This window comes from Scomber japonicus, chromosome 9, assembly GCF_027409825.1.
Source record: "Scomber japonicus isolate fScoJap1 chromosome 9, fScoJap1.pri, whole genome shotgun sequence".
NCBI lineage: Eukaryota > Metazoa > Chordata > Actinopteri > Scombriformes > Scombridae > Scomber > Scomber japonicus.
In genome coordinates, this window is record NC_070586.1 from 5,047,267 (window position 1) to 5,064,508 (window position 17,242).

Genomic DNA, 17,242 nt, shown 5'->3' on the forward strand with positions numbered 1-17,242 from the left:
GACATATTGGGGACTTTAGATTCATGGTGACATCTGGGGACATGAAGCGGGTCCCCATAATGTTAACTGTGTGTGTATGTGTGTGTGACCATCTTCTATTATGATGTAAAATAATCTCATAAATGTGATAACTGCTTTTCCACTCTGGTTTTATATTGAGAATGACTCTCGAATTAAACTGTGTGTACCTGTTTTAGTGACATTTTGGGGACTTTAGATTCACAATGACATCTGGGGACATGAAGCAGGTCCCCATAATGTTAATCCTGTGTGTGTGTGTGTGTGTGTGTGTGTGTGTGTGTGTTTGTGTGTGTGACCATCTTCTATTATGATGTAAAATAATCTCATAAATGTGATAACTGCTTTTCCACTCTGGTTTTATATTGAGAATGACTCTAGAATTGAACTGTGTGTACTTGTTTTGGTGACATTTCGGGGACTTTAGATTCATGGTGACATCTGGGGACATGAAGCGGGTCCCCATAATGTTAACTGTGTGTGTATGTGTGTGTGTGTGTGTGTGTGTGTGTGTTGCAGGTCCGCTGTATGCTCAATATTTGGGGTGTGATGCTGTTCATCAGAATGTCTTGGATTGTTGGACAGGCTGGCATTGGTAGGTTCAAACAAACAGAGAGGTGGATCTTATAAGACTCAGGGGACTTCCTCTCCTCCAGACCAAGTTTAAAGCCTTTTTCAATATGCACAATATGTAAAATTTGCCAGCTACTTAAAGCACAGGCCTGGTCTATTCTGTATTTATCTTTTAGTCAATAAATCCAATGAAAAAACAAGAACCAACAATGAACTGATAAACTAACAAGTATTTTCTGTGATGTAGACCTCGGTTTTTTGTGCAAAAACTATTAAAAAGCAAACCAATGCACTGAGTTAGATGTTCCTTCATCACCATAAACACACACGCAGTAGTTTATTTTGACTCGATCCCACACACACAGTCCTGCTGCCAGATGTACTCACTAGAGAACCAAATGTGGATTCATCCGCTGCTGAAAATAGTCCCCAACAAGTATGCTTACTTCTCCTGTTGAAATAACATTTGCACACAAAAAAAGTAAAACAAAGAGAGTGACCACATAAAAAAAGAGGAATTATATAATATAGCTTCAGTAGGAACCACTTTAGGGAAGTCAGAAAGTATTGCGAGATCAAATAACATATTGTTGTTTTTTATCTTTCCATGACATTTGTTGATGATGATTGAAAATGAGGAAAATATAAGACCTCACATCTCTTTCTAGTTCTATATTCAGCATTAAGCCATTTAATTAAATTTAGCTGTTCAAAAACTATTAAACTGTTGCCATAAGATTAGATAAAGGATAATGTTGTGATCATGTTTTGCTTTAGCCAGGTGGTTAGCTTGAACAACTTCAGTTAACTAGTTTAACACTGCTGACTAATAGGCGTAGTTGTTGCATCATGTTCAAAAATGGAGTTATGTCAACATTAGCTTGTAAGCTAACCCAAAATTATAAGATCTGGATGAGATTCATGGCTGCTTGAATATTTTGGGGACACATCTGTTTAACATAGTTGACTTGAGAGTTTTGAATCAAAGTCTTCTCATTAAACTCCTATGTAACTTCACTGATTGTGTGTGTGTGTGTGTGTGTGTGTGTGTGTGTGTGTGTGTGTAACAGGACTGACGATAGCGATCATTCTGATGGCCACTGTGGTCACCACCATCACTGGTCTGTCTACCTCGGCCATCGCGACCAACGGCTTTGTTCGAGGAGGTGAGACAACATCAGCCTTTAGAAAGTGTTTCTTTTGTTTATCACCCAATTTTGACTGAAATACAGAGGAGAAGATCGATGCACTAGAGGACATTCTGTTGTACATTTATTAACTTTTACAGTAGAGTTAAAACATGCACAACACAAGAAAACACATTACAGTAACAGATTAAACAGAAAACATGTAGTATAGAAGTATATAGTATGTAGTATGTAGTATAGAAGTATGTAGTATGTAGTGTATGTAGTATGTAGTATAGAAGTATGTAGTATGTAGTATAGAAGTATGTAGTATGTAGTATAGAAGTATGTAGTGTGTAGTATACGGTTTCGAACACAGCCTTTGTCCCTGCTACCCAGGAGGGGCGTATTACCTGATCTCCAGGAGCCTGGGCCCAGAGTTCGGAGGCTCAATCGGTCTCATCTTCGCTTTCGCCAACGCTGTGGCTGTGGCCATGTACGTCGTGGGCTTCGCCGAGACGGTCGTCGAGCTGCTCAATGTAAGAAATACTTTATTCAAACGCCTGTCAGTCTGTGTTTCTGTCGAGGGCTGATTCTGATCCATGTCCTAATCTGGTCTGTGGTTCCAGGATGTCGATGCCCTGATGACCGATGAAGTCAACGACATTCGTATCGTCGGGACTCTGACTGTCATCCTGCTGCTGGGAATCTCTGTAGCTGGGATGGAGTGGGAGGCCAAGGTAGGTCCTGATAATTCACATTCAAAATCCTCTGCTGGCACCTTAAAGACTCACACAGAAGACTGACAGTATAGCTGATTATCTTTAAACTGTGTTGCTGTAGGATTATTTCAATGCTGCAGAACGTTTATCTGGCAATTCAATTGAGGACATTTAGAATAGAATAGATAGAATATCCTTTATTGTCATTGTACAACAGGTGTCACAGCGAGATTGGTTTGGGATCTCTTCCCGTGGTGCAGAAATATTATACATGCAAACAATAAAATAAAATACTTTAAGAGCAATTTACACACACACACACACATACACAGTCTATTGCACATGTTGCACTTATTGCATATGTTACATGAGGTAAATGTTGGATACTGTTAGGTATATATATAGGTGCTGAGGGTGGGGGTTGGTGGTTAAAGTCTAACAAATAAGCGAAGAAAACTACTTAGTGACATTTACTTTACTTTAGTGAAAATGTCTGACTTTGGCATCATTTAGTAGTGGTATGAAAAAAGACACTGTCAGACAGGAATGCATGTTTGTATTATCTATTTCTACTAAAACTCTACTAAAATGTATTCCATCAGAAGAATTTGAAAGATGCTGCAATCAATGAATAGATCTATTGTTATATTGCACCATCATATCATAACAAAAGTCATCTCAAGGCACTTTACATACAGAGCAGCTCTAGATTGTTTTCTTTAATTTAATTTAGAGACCCAACATTCCTCCATGAGCAAGTGCAAGGTGACAGCAACAAGTAAAAACTCCCCTTAACAGGAAGAAACCTCAGGCAGAACTGGACTCTAGGTGGGCGACCATCTGCCTGGCATTAATTACAGAACAACCTTCGTATTATATGAGTTTCAGTTGCACTTACATTTTAAGACTATATATATACATGTAATTGGTGCAGAACCTCACTGTCAGAGGTTATATGCTCCTTTAGACCAGTGATGGGTTGTTTGTGATATCTTTGTTACTAAACCAACAACCTGCTCTGTCCTGTGTTGTGCCAGTTTCTACAGAAAAGTCTGTCCGATTTAAATCCTAATGCAGCTTATTTACTTTGCTAATTAAAACCGGAGTGAGCTGCCTGGTCCGAGACAATCACATAGTCATGAATTTCAATGAGGAATGAATAATGTCCTCCCAAATTAAATGGCAAAATCATTTATTTCAGGAAGTGCCCAAAACATATGTTCACATTCAAGTGACAGCTATAGTAACTATGACAAGAGTCAGAAGAGGAAATCAAGTAATATTATTCTAGAGCGACTCTATAGATACAAGCAGTCATTTTTATGTCCCTTTGTTGTATGTTTTAAGTTTCTTTAGTCAATTCTTTAGTAAGTCTCTTTTTGACCCCCAGGCTCAGATTGTCCTCCTGATCATTCTGCTGGCAGCCATCGTCAACTACTTCATAGGAAGCTTCATGTCAATAGAAGACAAGGAGCCCAAAGGATTCTTCGGCTATCACCGTCAGTTACATCTTCATTATCCCCATCCAACACTAATCAGTCTGTAATATACTCTACCTAATCTTGGCAGTTAAGCCGCCTACATTTTCCTCTATTTCGACTCCTTTCAATAGCGGCCATCTTTTTGGAGAACCTGGGTCCAGACTTTAGAGAAGGGGAGACGTTCTTCTCTGTGTTTGCCATCTTCTTCCCTGCAGCCACTGGGATCCTGGCTGGAGCGAACATCTCTGGAGATCTGGCTGTAGGTTTACCTCTTCTTTTACATCTCGTCTTGCAATTTATATGTTATCTAGAGTGACTACGTCAACACACCAGCAGAAAGTCTCGTTGAAATGAAGCCAACGCCGAAGTAACTTAGAACTGCATTCTATCAAAAGGCCACCAGGGGGCGACCGTCTCTATACAAGTCAATGGAGAATTCACCAACTTCTCACTTGATTTCTAACCTCAGTAAACGTTTTCAAAATGTGTTTATGGTCTCAATCGCTAGTTTAAAGCCTTCTTCAATGCAGTATGATGTTCATTTGGGACATTTTGGCCTCCCTGATTTTATATGTGACGATAAAGCAGGGTATGTATTAGGGCGTGGCTACGTCCTGATTGACAGGTTGATTGACCAATGTCCTCGAGATCCAGCCCTCATAACCATAGCAACCTCCCCGCTCCGCCCATGGCCCCGCCTCACGCCCATATAAGTAGAATCCGTGTTTTTATTTTTCCCAGCATGCACCTGAAATTTTCAAGATGGTGCTACTTAGATTCGAAACTATTGGCTTCAGAGCAGCAGTCCACAAACCAATGGGTGACAGCACTGATGTTACGTCCATTTCTCTTATACAGTCTGTAGGAGCCATATATTGATTGTTTATTAGTTATTCTGCGTTTAATTAGCTTTGTCTTGTTGCCATGGTGATATGTAGTGTTTGGGGTCACGTGGGCACTGTAGCCACAGCCGGTAGGTTATATCAGTACCTGCTTCACCTGCACTGGGGATGGAGGCGAGTCTAGGTAGCCGTAATTTTTGTTGACCGCATGTCATTATTGCTGTTTTGTTTGTTTTGATACACGTTCGCCAAGTGTACACATATACCATCCTATGGGCGCGTGTAAAGCCGCTGTAGTACTCATTTCATTCATTAAAATCTCAGAAACTTCTTTTTGGACTCAGTGTGCTTCTCTGGAACAGCAGCAGCGTGTCATACAAATACAAGACCTATTCTGCCTCACTAGCGACTTTTAAAAGGAACTGGAAAGCCGCTACATTGTGTCAACAAAAAAGGCATCAATTAATAAAGCGATCGCTTGCAGCACAAAGCAATCTGCAGGACGCACAGCGCAGCGGACCTAAATAAAGTAAGACAAAACGCCACGTCATACATCTGTCAAGGAGGACAGGTAAGCTAAGCTCACCTGTGCATGTATGTGTGCGGAGAAGACATCCAGATTGCATCAAGTCGAAGTTTGGAAAAGTCGAATGAATGAATGCTGGTCGGATATGCGATGTCTGTACATTGTTTGCTCTGTGCTCTGAATGACGTCTGCACTTTGATGCTGATATGCGAAGGTTTTTGATGTTGCATGGAGGAACGCTGATGCTGCTTTGTTGAAATGAAATGTCCTGATTTGCTGTGCATTGTGGATGGATTTAAATGTCAAGGTTCATTGATCATTGAATGAAAAGTTACAAAATGAGTCAAATAAATGACGCAGCCTCGTGCTCTGACATGGAGTCTGGGAAACAAAGGGAGAGGAAACTCACTGAAAAAGGTTTGCTGAATAAAATTGAAAACCTGCAAAATAAACGCAAACGTGTTGTGGATAAAATCAAAGGTTTAATACCAGAAATGAAAGGGCTCATGAAACAAAGAGAAAATGTGTTGGATGTGAAGCAATGTTTGGAGAATTTAAATACACTGTGTGAAAATGCCACAGCCTCACACAATGAACTGTTGCATCTACTCCCTGAGGAGGAACTCATTCAACAAAAGGAATGGTTTTCAACCATTATGAATTACAGCAATACATTTCAAAGGGACACTCAAAGTTGGATTGTTGACATTGGACAAAAAATCTCTCCGGAGCAACAGGATTCAGCAGAAATTCAATTACACCAAAGGAACAAACCAAGTCAAATTGAGGATGACATTAATCCAAGTGACAGTGTTTCAAATAAGGGAAGCCACAAAACATCTCAGTCACAATGCTCTTCAACCTCTTCTGCACGTTTAAAGGCCGAAGCTGAGCTGGCAGCCTTAAGTATGAGGCACAAATTATTAAAGGAAAAGCATGCTTTGGAAGAAGAGGAGCAATGCCTGCGCAAAAGGAGAGAAGAGCTCCAACTGAGCACTGAGATTGCTGAAAAAATGGCAAAACTTGAAGTTCTCAAAATACAAAGCACAACAAGTGGAAAACGGACATCAAAGGTCTCAGATGGAATGAAATCCTACTTGGAAAAAGCACAATCGCAGCAGTTATTTAATGTCAATGCAGATGAATTCATTCCAAAACAAATTGAAGCAAACACAAATCCAAATATAACCTCATATGAACAAAACCAAATGCAATTTCATATGAACCCCCCAATCAACATACAGGAATCATATGAACAACAAGGAGTTAACATGGAGGGTCTGGAATCCAAAGATGAAGTTCTTGGCATCATGAGGAAACAAAATGAAATAACAACATTGCTAATACAACAGCAAAGCCTCTCAGCTCTACCTAAGAGAGAGATCCCAATTTATGACGGTGATCCATTGAAATACCACACATTCATCAGAGCCTTTGAGAATGGAGTCGAGAGGAACACAACTAATAGCTGTGATCGCCTATATTTTTTGGAACAACACACAAAGGGCCATGCTAAGGAGCTTGTCAGAAGCTGTCAACATATACATCCAGAACGTGGATATACAAAAGCCAAAGCTTTATTAAAGGAGCAGTTCGGGAACGAACAAAAGGTCGCCTCTGCTTACCTGGATAAAGCCCTCTCATGGCCTCCAATTAAAGCAGAGGAGGTGAAGGTTCTGCAGGACTACAGTCTCTTCCTTAGAGGCTGCTGTAATGCCATGGAGGACGTACAGTATCTTTCAGACATGGATATGCCTTCCAACATGTTGAGCATCATTAAAAAACTGCCCTACAAACTCAGAGATAGGTGGAGGAACCATGCCTGTGAGCTACAGGAACGACATAACCGGAGAGTTAAGTTCACAGATATTGCTAACTTTATTGAAAGACAGGTGAAAATTTTGACAGATCCTGTGTTCGGCAATATACAAGACTCTCAATCAATAATCATAAGTAACAGAACAAACAAATCCAAGTCACAGTTTCGTCCTGGACATAAGGGGAGCAGTTTCGCTACCAATGTAAGCCCGGTGGAGAACAAATATCAGTCTGCAAGGAAAGAAAAGGAAATCAAACAAACAGGGAGAAAGGCATGCATCTGCTGTGGAGGAGGACACACATTAGATGTATGTGTACAGATGGGAAAAATGGTTCATGAGAAGAAGATAGGCTTCTTGAAGGAAAATGGCATCTGTTTTGGTTGTTTGTGCACAGGGCACATCAGTAGAGATTGCCGTAAAAGGATTTCCTGTTCTAAGTGTAGTTTTAGACATCCCACTGTACTTCATAAGGAACCTGTTAAAGATTCTGAGCAGATGGAGAGGAGCCCAGGGCTTCACGTTGAGAACACACTGGTGTCAAGTGGTCTTACAGGGGCTGGAGAGCAGGACTGCAAACTGCCCATTGTTCCGGTCCAGGTTAAATCTAAAAAAGGAACCAAAACTGTCATCACTTACGCTTTCTTAGACCAGGGGAGTACCGCAGTGTTTTGCACTGAGAGCTTAATGCACAAGCTCCACCTCACAGGGAGGAATGGACGCATTCTCCTTCGAACCATGGGCCAGGAGAAAGTCGTAAGCAGTAACATCGTGTCAGGATTGGAAGTTGCAGCACTGGAGGGGGACAATTTTCTGGAGCTTCCAAGAGTTTACACGCAAGAGTCCATGCCTGTGAACAGAGGAAATATTCCCACGGAAAGGGATATTGAACAATGGTCACATCTGAAACACATTCGCTTACCTCAGATTGATGCAGGAATTGAGCTACTTATAGGAACCAATGTTCCTAAAGCACTGGAACCACTGGAAGTGGTGTGTAGCGTAAATGATGGACCATATGCGATCCGAACTTCGCTGGGCTGGACTGTTAATGGTCCACTGACAGGTAGCAGTGGAGAGACGGTCAACTGGGAGCATCCACAAATAACTGTCAACAGAGTTTCAGTCGTGAACCTGGATGACCTCTGGCAACAACAATTTAAGAATGATTTCCCTGAAAGCAGTATTGAGGAGCAACCAGGAATGTCAAGGGAGGATCAAAGGTTCTTGGAGTTTGTCAACAACTCTGTGAAACAGGTGGAAGGGCATTACCAGATCGCATTACCTTTAAGGAACAGGGACGTCAGCATGCCAAACAACAGGAGAGTTGTTGAACAGCGCCTGTGTTATTTGAAAAGGAGGTTTCAGAAAGACTCAATATTTCATACTGAGTATAACACCTTTATAACTGACCTTCTAGCTAAAGGCTATGCGGAAAAGGTGCCCGAAGAAGAGCTGGACCGTGGTGATGGGAAAGTATGGTACATACCACACCACGGAGTCTACCATCCCACTAAAAGAAAAATCAGAGTTGTGTTTGACTGTGGAGCAAGATATCAAGGAACATCATTAAATGCTCAGCTTCTACAGGGCCCTGATCTTACCAGTTCTCTGATTGGAGTGGTGACTCGGTTTAGGAAGGAATCGGTTGTGATCATGGCCGATATAGAAGCTATGTTCCACCAGGTTCAAGTTCCTCCTGAGGACAGAGACCTCCTAAGGTTCCTCTGGTGGCCAAAGGGGGATACACAGCAGCTACCCATTGAGCATCGGATGAAGGTGCACTTGTTTGGGGCGACATCATCTCCCAGTTGTGCTAACTTCGCCCTCAGAAAGTGTGCAGAGGACCACGGGCATCACTACAGTAAGGAAACAGTGGATAAATTACTGCACTGTTTTTATGTGGATGATTGCCTCGTGTCAGTGGCCACAGAGAAGGAAGCAGTGATGCTTTACAGGAACCTTGTCTCTTTGTGTTCCAAGGGTGGATTTTCTCTCACAAAGTGGTTGAGTAACAGGAATGGAGTGCTGAAAGTCATTCCAGAGAATTACAGAACAAAAAGCATTGAAGGATTGGACATGGAACTGGATTCGCTACCTGTAGAGAGAGTGCTGGGTGTGGAATGGAGCATTAAATCAGACTCCTTCAAGTTCAAAATGGTACTTAAGGACAGACCACTAACCAGAAGAGGAATTCTCTCGACTGTCAGCTCCATCTACGATCCCCTTGGAATGCTGAGCCCTGTTGTTTTAACTGCGAAGAGGATCCTGAGAGACCTGTGTGAGAGAGGGATAGGTTGGGATGATATTGTGCCTGAGTCAGTCTCTAAAGAGTGGTTGGAGTGGTTGCAGCAGCTGCATCTGTTGGAAAGATTTGAGGTCAGCAGATGTATGAAGCCTCCAGGTTTTGGAGAAGTTACTTCAGCCCAGTTGCATCATTTCTGCGATGCCAGTGAGCATGGATATGGAACAGTGACTTACCTGTTGTCGAAAGCCAAGAATTCAGAAGTACACAGTGCTTTTGTGATGGGAAAGGCTCGGATAGCTCCTTTGAAATCTGTTACTATTCCCAGGATGGAGCTTATCGCTGCAACTATGGCCAGCCGCATCGACATGCTGTGGAGGAAAGAGTTACAGATGGATCTTTTGGACTCAGTATTCTGGACGGACAGCACATCTGTCCTGAAATACATCAGGAATGAGACTTCAAGGTTTAAAGTTTTTGTTGCAAACCGGGTCTCACAAATCTTCAAGGTTTCTTGTCCTACTCAATGGAGGTACGTGCACACCAGCAGCAATCCAGCAGACATAGCCTCCAGAGGTGTGAAAGTTGATGTGTTCGTTGCTGATGCTACATGGGTGTCAGGGCCTAACTTTCTTTTGCATCCTGAGAGTGAATGGCCTGTTGCTCGGGAAGACCTCTATCACCTTTCACTTGGCGACCCTGAAGTCAAAGGAGTGGTTGCAGTGAATGTTGTTCAGGTCAGGGAAGAACCTGTAACTCACCTGATGGAGTACTTTTCCTCCTGGATGAAGCTAAAGAAATCAGTGGCCTGGCTCTTGAGGATTAAAAGCTGGCTCATGTCCTGTGTAAAGAAGAGAAGACAGTTACATCTGACCTTTGCACAGTCTGACATCAACAAGGAACAGCAGGCATCATCTGTGGAACAGGAAATGAAAGAGTTCAAGAGGACAGCAGTGCATAGGAGCCTCACTGTGAAAGACCTGGAACAAGCTGATCTTGCCATCATCAAGTTCTGTCAGGGAAAGAGATTTCCTGAAGAGCTAACCAGTCTGGCAAAAGGGCAGCCGGTTAAAAGGTCCAGTCACCTCTATAAGCTCTGTCCACAGCTGCAAGATGGAGTCCTGAGAGTTGGTGGTCGTCTCAGTAGATTGTCTATGCCTGTGGAAGAGAAACATCCTATAATCCTGGCAAAGGATCTCCATATCTCAGAGCTCTTACTTAGACATGTACATCAGGAAGTGGGACATGGTGGCCGTAACCATATGCTGTCTAAGCTGAGAGAGAGATACTGGATAGTGGGTGTGAGTTCAGCCATCAGGAGAGTGCTATCCAAGTGTATCATCTGTCGCCGGCTGAATGCTCTGCCAGTTCACCAGCAGATGGCAGATTTGCCTCTTGAAAGAATTGTCCCAGATGAACCGCCATTCACCCGAGTGGGAGTGGACTGCTTTGGCCCATTCGAGGTTAAGAGTAGAAGGAGCATGGTAAAGAGGTATGGTGTTCTATTTACTTGCCTCGCTATCAGAGCAGTACATATCGAGGTTGCATCATCATTGGACACCAGCTCCTTTATTAATGCACTCAGGCGTTTCATTGCCAGGAGGGGACAAGTTCGGGAGATACGTTCTGACAATGGAACAAACTTTGTAGGAGCAGAGCGAGACCTGAGGAACGCTATGGAACAGTGGAATCAGGTGCAGATCCAGGATGTCATGCTGCAAAAGGGAATACAGTGGAACTTTAACCCACCTGCTGGTTCGCATCATGGTGGAGTTTGGGAACGGTTGATCCGGTCTGTGCGAAAGGTTCTCAATTCAACTTTGAGGGTACAAAACTTGGATGAGGAAAGCCTTCACACAGTGTTTTGTGAGATTGAAGCCATAATAAACAGCAGACCAATTACCAAAGCCTCCTTGGATCCAAATGACCTGGAAGCATTGACGCCCAACCACCTGCTACTGTTGAAGACCTCACCAGCATTGCCACCAGGAGTGTTCCTACCCACAGATATTTATGCACATAGGAGGTGGAAACAGGTCCAGTATATGGCTGACCTGTTTTGGAGGAGATGGATAAAAGAGTACCTCCCTCAACTGCAGGAGCGTCAGAGATGGACAGGAGTAAAGAGGAATCTTGTTGTGGGAGACCTGGTCATTATAATGGACAGCACAGCGCCTCGGAACTCTTGGCCTATGGGACGAGTGATACAGACCTTCCCGGACCGAAGAGGATTCGTTCGTCAGGTGCGAATTAAAACCCGGAGCAGCTGCCTGGACCGGCCCATCACAAAGCTTTGCTTGTTGCATGAGGCTGACGCCATTTGAGGACACGATGGCTTCAGTTGTGATTCTTTTTTCTTTTTTTTTTTTTTTTCTTTCTTCTCTTCTCTCTCCTTTTTGACTGTTACTAGACTCTCTTTACTGAACTTTGGCAGTTTGACTTTGACCAATGAGACTGTGGACTGTGAGTCATATGATTCAAGAAGAAAGAAGAGTCGTGTGGATTAATTAATGGACATTAATTTTGAACTTTATTGGTGAAAGTCTTTTTTTTCTCATATGTTTATGTCTCCTATGTGATATTAGAGTAATTATTTACATTAACTCAATAATTAGGGGCTGGTGTGTAGGAGCCATATATTGATTGTTTATTAGTTATTCTGCGTTTAATTAGCTTTGTCTTGTTGCCATGGTGATATGTAGTGTTTGGGGTCACGTGGGCACTGTAGCCACAGCCGGTAGGTTATATCAGTACCTGCTTCACCTGCACTGGGGATGGAGGCGAGTCTAGGTAGCCGTAATTTTTGTTGACCGCATTTCATTATTGCTGTTTTGTTTGTTTTGATACACGTTCGCCAAGTGTACACATATACCATCCTATGGGCGCGTGTAAAGCCGCTGTAGTACTCATTTCATTCATTAAAATCTCAGAAACTTCTTTTTGGACTCAGTGTGCTTCTCTGGAACAGCAGCAGCGTGTCATACAAATACAAGACCTATTCTGCCTCACTAGCGACTTTTAAAAGGAACTGGAAAGCCGCTACACAGTCTATGGTTTTTGCAGACTTCCAGTTGTTCAATTCTTAACTGTTAATGAACAATACTAAACTAAATCTCCTCATGTCTCCACCTTTAGGACCCTCAGTCAGCGATCCCTAAAGGAACTTTGCTGGCCATTCTCGTCACAGGAATTACCTACGTGGTTATCGCCATCTCTGCAGGTTAATATTCTGCTTTTTCAGTGGAGCGTTACCCATCAAAACTTATTGTGTGTGTGTGTGTCATTGAGGTCTAAGTGCTGCATTGTTTACATTCATCTTTACTAGCTGTGGTTTTACCATATTTTCAGCCACCTGTAGATCATTGGAATAGTGTGAAACCAATGGCAGGACTGTGTAAAATAGAAACTTATATATATATATGAATGGAGATGTGTTTACTCAACATCTACAGCATCTGCATTTCAGGAAAGAGTAGATTAAAATTGCAAACAAACCAAATATAACCAAAGAAACGAGAAAGGAGTTTTGTCACAGTCTTTTGTCAGAGGGTGCGTTTCTTTTCTGCACCTTCAGGCTCCTGCCTTGTGAGAGACGCGACTGGCGACCACAACGACACGGTGAGCGACACGGTGAACTGCACCGACGCCGCCTGCACGCTGGGATACGACTTCTCCATCTGCAAGGAGGGAGGCTGTCAGTTCGGCCTGATGAACGACTTCCAGGTAACCAGAGATGGGAAGTAACGTTAAGTATCGTCACTTTGGGGTTTTTGTTGCCCCAGTTTTTACTTATGATTGCCTTGTGATCTGGTGGCAGCCTGTCCATTACGCTAGTGTTGTTATCTGCATCAAAGCGGGCAAAAAACCTGTTAAGGGGGCAGTGTTAGCTCAGTTGGTAAAGCACCCGCCCCATGTGTTGAATTGAGGCTACAATCCTCACTGCAGGCGTGTCATTCCCCCTCTCTGCCTCCCATTTCCTGCCTCTCTCTACTGTATATTAAATGCAAAAAAGCCCCAAAAAATATACTTAAAAAAAAAAAGAACCTGTTATGGTCGTCTGCTAATGAGGGGTTGCTGCTTTCAGTATGATTGTCAGGGCAGGGCCTTAAATATAATTCATGACCCAACACATCCTGGCCACCACCACTTCCAACTACTTCCCTCTGGCAGGTGATACAGGAGGAAAAACAGATTCTTCCCCAAAGCTGTTAAACTAATGAACACGGCCTGATCCCCTCATCCCACTCACCCACACACACACACACTCATTGATTGCTACTGTTTGCACCTTTTATATTGAATATTGCACTTTGTTGCTCTTATAGATTGCTAATGTTGTATTTATGTCTTAAGTTTTTTTTTAAATTGTCTTAAATGTTGTTATGGCTCAGGAAATGATATCTAAATGACGTTATATTGTTGTCTGACCCTCAATATAATGACAATAAAGATACTAATCTAATCTAATCTATTCTATTCATCTGTATTAACTTTTTATTGTGTTTTTGAGCTTTTTGAGTATTTTGCTTTGGGATTCTTTAGTGTTATTTCTGAGGTCTTGGTTAAGGTTAGGATTAGGGTTTGGGTTAAGCTGTCTACAATGAATGGAAGTCAATGCAATGTATGCAAAGGGTAGCGTGTGTGTGTGTGTGTGTGTGTGTGTGTGTGTGTGTGTGTGTGTGTGTGTGTGTGTGTGTGTGTGTGTGTGTGTGTGTGTGTGTGTGTGTGACTGTGTGTGTGTGTGTGTGTGAGTGTGTGTGTGTGTGTAGGTGGACGTCATCAATGCTCTCATTCAGCTCTGGCTCCAACCAGCGAAAAAACCTTGTGACTGAAAACAACAGTCACTATTATCTCTGCTGCACTTTGTTTGAGAACAGCTCCGTCACACACGCACACACACACACACACACACACACACACACACACACACAGCTCAATGACACTGATATTCCTGACACGGTGCACAATCATGTCCTTTTGCTACAGACAGAAACACTTTTTATTCTGCATCTTTATTTTTTCATTCTTACAAAAATCACAAAAATCTAACAGACTGACAGATGATGTGAGTAAAACTAACATCTGTGTGTGTGTGTGTGTATGTGTGTGTGTGTGTGTGTGTGTTTCTCCTCCTACATGCTGCTGAAGCTTGGATGAGGTTTCTGCCCCACATGACTAACAACTAACAGCCATCACATAACGTCGGTACGTATCGGTGTTTGAGAACAGAGCTGAAGCTGTTTCCTGTGCTTTACTTCAGTCACTGCAAATATTTAGTCATGAAGACTTTTGAATATTCAGCTCTTCTATTCAGGAGCAAATGAGAATTAATGTTTGCTGATTTCTAAAAGACTAACAGTTCATCTTTCATCTTAGCTGTACAGATATTAATGACCATCATGTTCTCCTGAGGATGAAATATAATAACTCTGATAACTTTTCCTGCAACTCCATCATCAAAAATTGTACTTTAACCCTCCTGTTGTCCTTGAGTCAAGGAAGGAAGTTAGGAATGGAGGAAGAAGGAAGGAAAGGAGGGAGGGAAGGAAGGAAGGAAGGAAGGGAGGGAAGAAAGGAGGGAGGGAGGAAGGATGGAAGGAATCCCTGAATAGACTGTAATTCTTCAGCCTAAATAAACTAAGTGTGTGTGTGTGTGTGTGTGTGTGTGTGTGTTGCAGGCGATGAGTCTTGTATCAGGCTTCGGTCCTCTGATCACTGCTGGGATTTTTTCTGCCACTCTGTCGTCGGCTCTCGCCTCGTTGGTCAGCGCACCCAAAGTCTTCCAGGTCAGAAACGTTTCTTCCATCTGTCCTTCCTTCCTTTCTTCCTTCCATCAGTCCTTCCTCCCTTTCTTCCTCCAACATCAGATATCTCTCTTAATCAACTCATTCTAAATGAAATGAATGGCTGCTGTGATTTCAGGCTCTGTGTAAAGACAACATCTATCCGGGGCTAGGCGTGTTTGCAAAGGGTTATGGGAAAAACAACGAGCCTCTCCGCGCTTACGTCCTGACCTTCTTCATCGGCCTCGCCTTCATCCTCATTGGTAGGCTGCTGTTTGCATCACTTCTGCTCCACTTACATACAAATGATAAAACTGGTTTGGTATATTGAAGCTGTTTTGTTTCCTTCCTCTTAGCGGAGTTGAACATCATCGCTCCCATCATCTCCAACTTCTTCCTGGCTTCCTACGCTCTCATCAACTTCTCCGTCTTTCACTCCTCCCTCGCCAACTCTCCAGGTAAACTCACTGACCCTAACCCTCAGGAGCAGGAAGGAGACGAGTCTCATGAATTGAAGTCTAGCAGAAGTCACAGTTTCATGTTTTTATTGGTGTGTTTGAAAAAATCTGAGTGGAAACACCAAAAAATACATTTTACGCTTGACTCAGGAGGAAAAGTTGATGGATGGATGGATGGATGGATGATAATGGATGGATTGATGGATGATAATGGATGGATGGATGGATGGATGGATGGATGATAATGGATGGATGGATGGATGATAATGGATGGATGGATTGATGGATAATAATGGATGGATGGATTGATGGATGGTAATGGATGGATGGATTGATTGATGGATGATAATGGATGGATGGATTGATTGATGGATGGTAATGGATGGATGGATTGATTGATGATAATGGATGGATGGATTGATTGATGGATGGTAATGGATGGATGGATTGATTGATGATAATGGATGGATGGATTGATTGATGGATGATAATGGATGGATGGATGGATTGATGAATGATAATGGCTAGATGGATGGATGGATGATAATGGATGGATAGATAGATAGGCAGGGGAAACACAGGAAGTAACAACAACAAAATACACAAGGAGAAAACCTTTCAAAATAAGACAAACTAAACAACAGAGACAACAGGATGTGACATAGGTAGGTAGGTAGATTTGACAATAATAAAAGGAAATACAAGTGTGTATAAATCAGCAGTGTATAAAGAAGTAAATGTGATTATATCCTGATATACATGAATCATGTGACTTAAACGCTGTTCAAGCTTCAGCTGACGAGATGAAAACACCCCGTCGACCATTGTCCTTCTAGTGTGGTTTTAAAAAATGTAATTCCTGTCTCTCACCACAGGATGGCGCCCCAGCTTCAAGTACTACAACATGTGGGTGTCTCTGGCGGGGGCGATCCTGTGCTGCGTGGTGATGTTTGTCATCAACTGGTGGGCGGCTCTGGTCACGCTGCTCATCGTCCTCGCTCTCTACATCTACGTCGGCTACAAGAAACCCGGTGAGTTCAACAGGAAGTCACAGGAAGTCACAGGAAGTCACAGAGAGTCACAGGAAGTCAGGATATATGAGATTTATTTAATCATTATATTTCACACAGTGTAATAGGAAGGGAGATTCTGTCTTTTATGATAAAGTAAACACAGACTGTGTCCACTCTACTATTATCTACTGGCTTTGACTTGACTTTACTCTACCCTATTCTACTCTGCTGTACTAGTCTCTACTATTACTATTCTTTACTATTAGACTGTCCTTTCTAATCTACTCAACTTGACTATTCTCTACTTAACTCTCCTCCACTGTTCTCTACTGACCTCAACTCCACTCTGTAGTACTCTACTCTTCTATACTTGACTGTACTATTAAAGCTACTCTTACCTTTCTTGCATTTCACACAACACTTCAAAAAAACTTGAACAGCAGCAACCACTCTGACCAATCATATCATTCAGAGTTTTCACAGAATATTATGAGAATGAAATAATGATGAGTTTCTATGCCTGGTGGATGTCTCTTCAGATTTCAGAGTGCTATTACCTTATTAACCTAAACAAAAAAAGTGTAAAAATATAACAAAGGTAAGGGTAGCTTTAATATTCTCTACTCTACTCGGATCT

The 17,242-nt window shown here is 42.4% G+C and overlaps 1 protein-coding gene across 1 annotated transcript in view; it reads left to right on the forward strand.

The window, feature by feature from the left end:
• LOC128365448 (solute carrier family 12 member 2-like) overlaps positions 1–17,242 on the forward strand; it is a 33,156-nt gene that overhangs the window by 3,834 nt on the left and 12,080 nt on the right. Inside the window, exons 3-14 of the mRNA XM_053326194.1 lie at positions 538–613; positions 1,662–1,757; positions 2,118–2,257; positions 2,348–2,458; positions 3,831–3,939; positions 4,053–4,180; positions 12,487–12,571; positions 12,926–13,074; positions 15,030–15,137; positions 15,274–15,397; positions 15,491–15,592; positions 16,468–16,623. Coding sequence (XP_053182169.1) covers positions 538–613; positions 1,662–1,757; positions 2,118–2,257; positions 2,348–2,458; positions 3,831–3,939; positions 4,053–4,180; positions 12,487–12,571; positions 12,926–13,074; positions 15,030–15,137; positions 15,274–15,397; positions 15,491–15,592; positions 16,468–16,623 — 1,384 coding nt within the window. The remainder of the gene's footprint in view (positions 1–537; positions 614–1,661; positions 1,758–2,117; positions 2,258–2,347; positions 2,459–3,830; positions 3,940–4,052; positions 4,181–12,486; positions 12,572–12,925; positions 13,075–15,029; positions 15,138–15,273; positions 15,398–15,490; positions 15,593–16,467; positions 16,624–17,242) is intronic.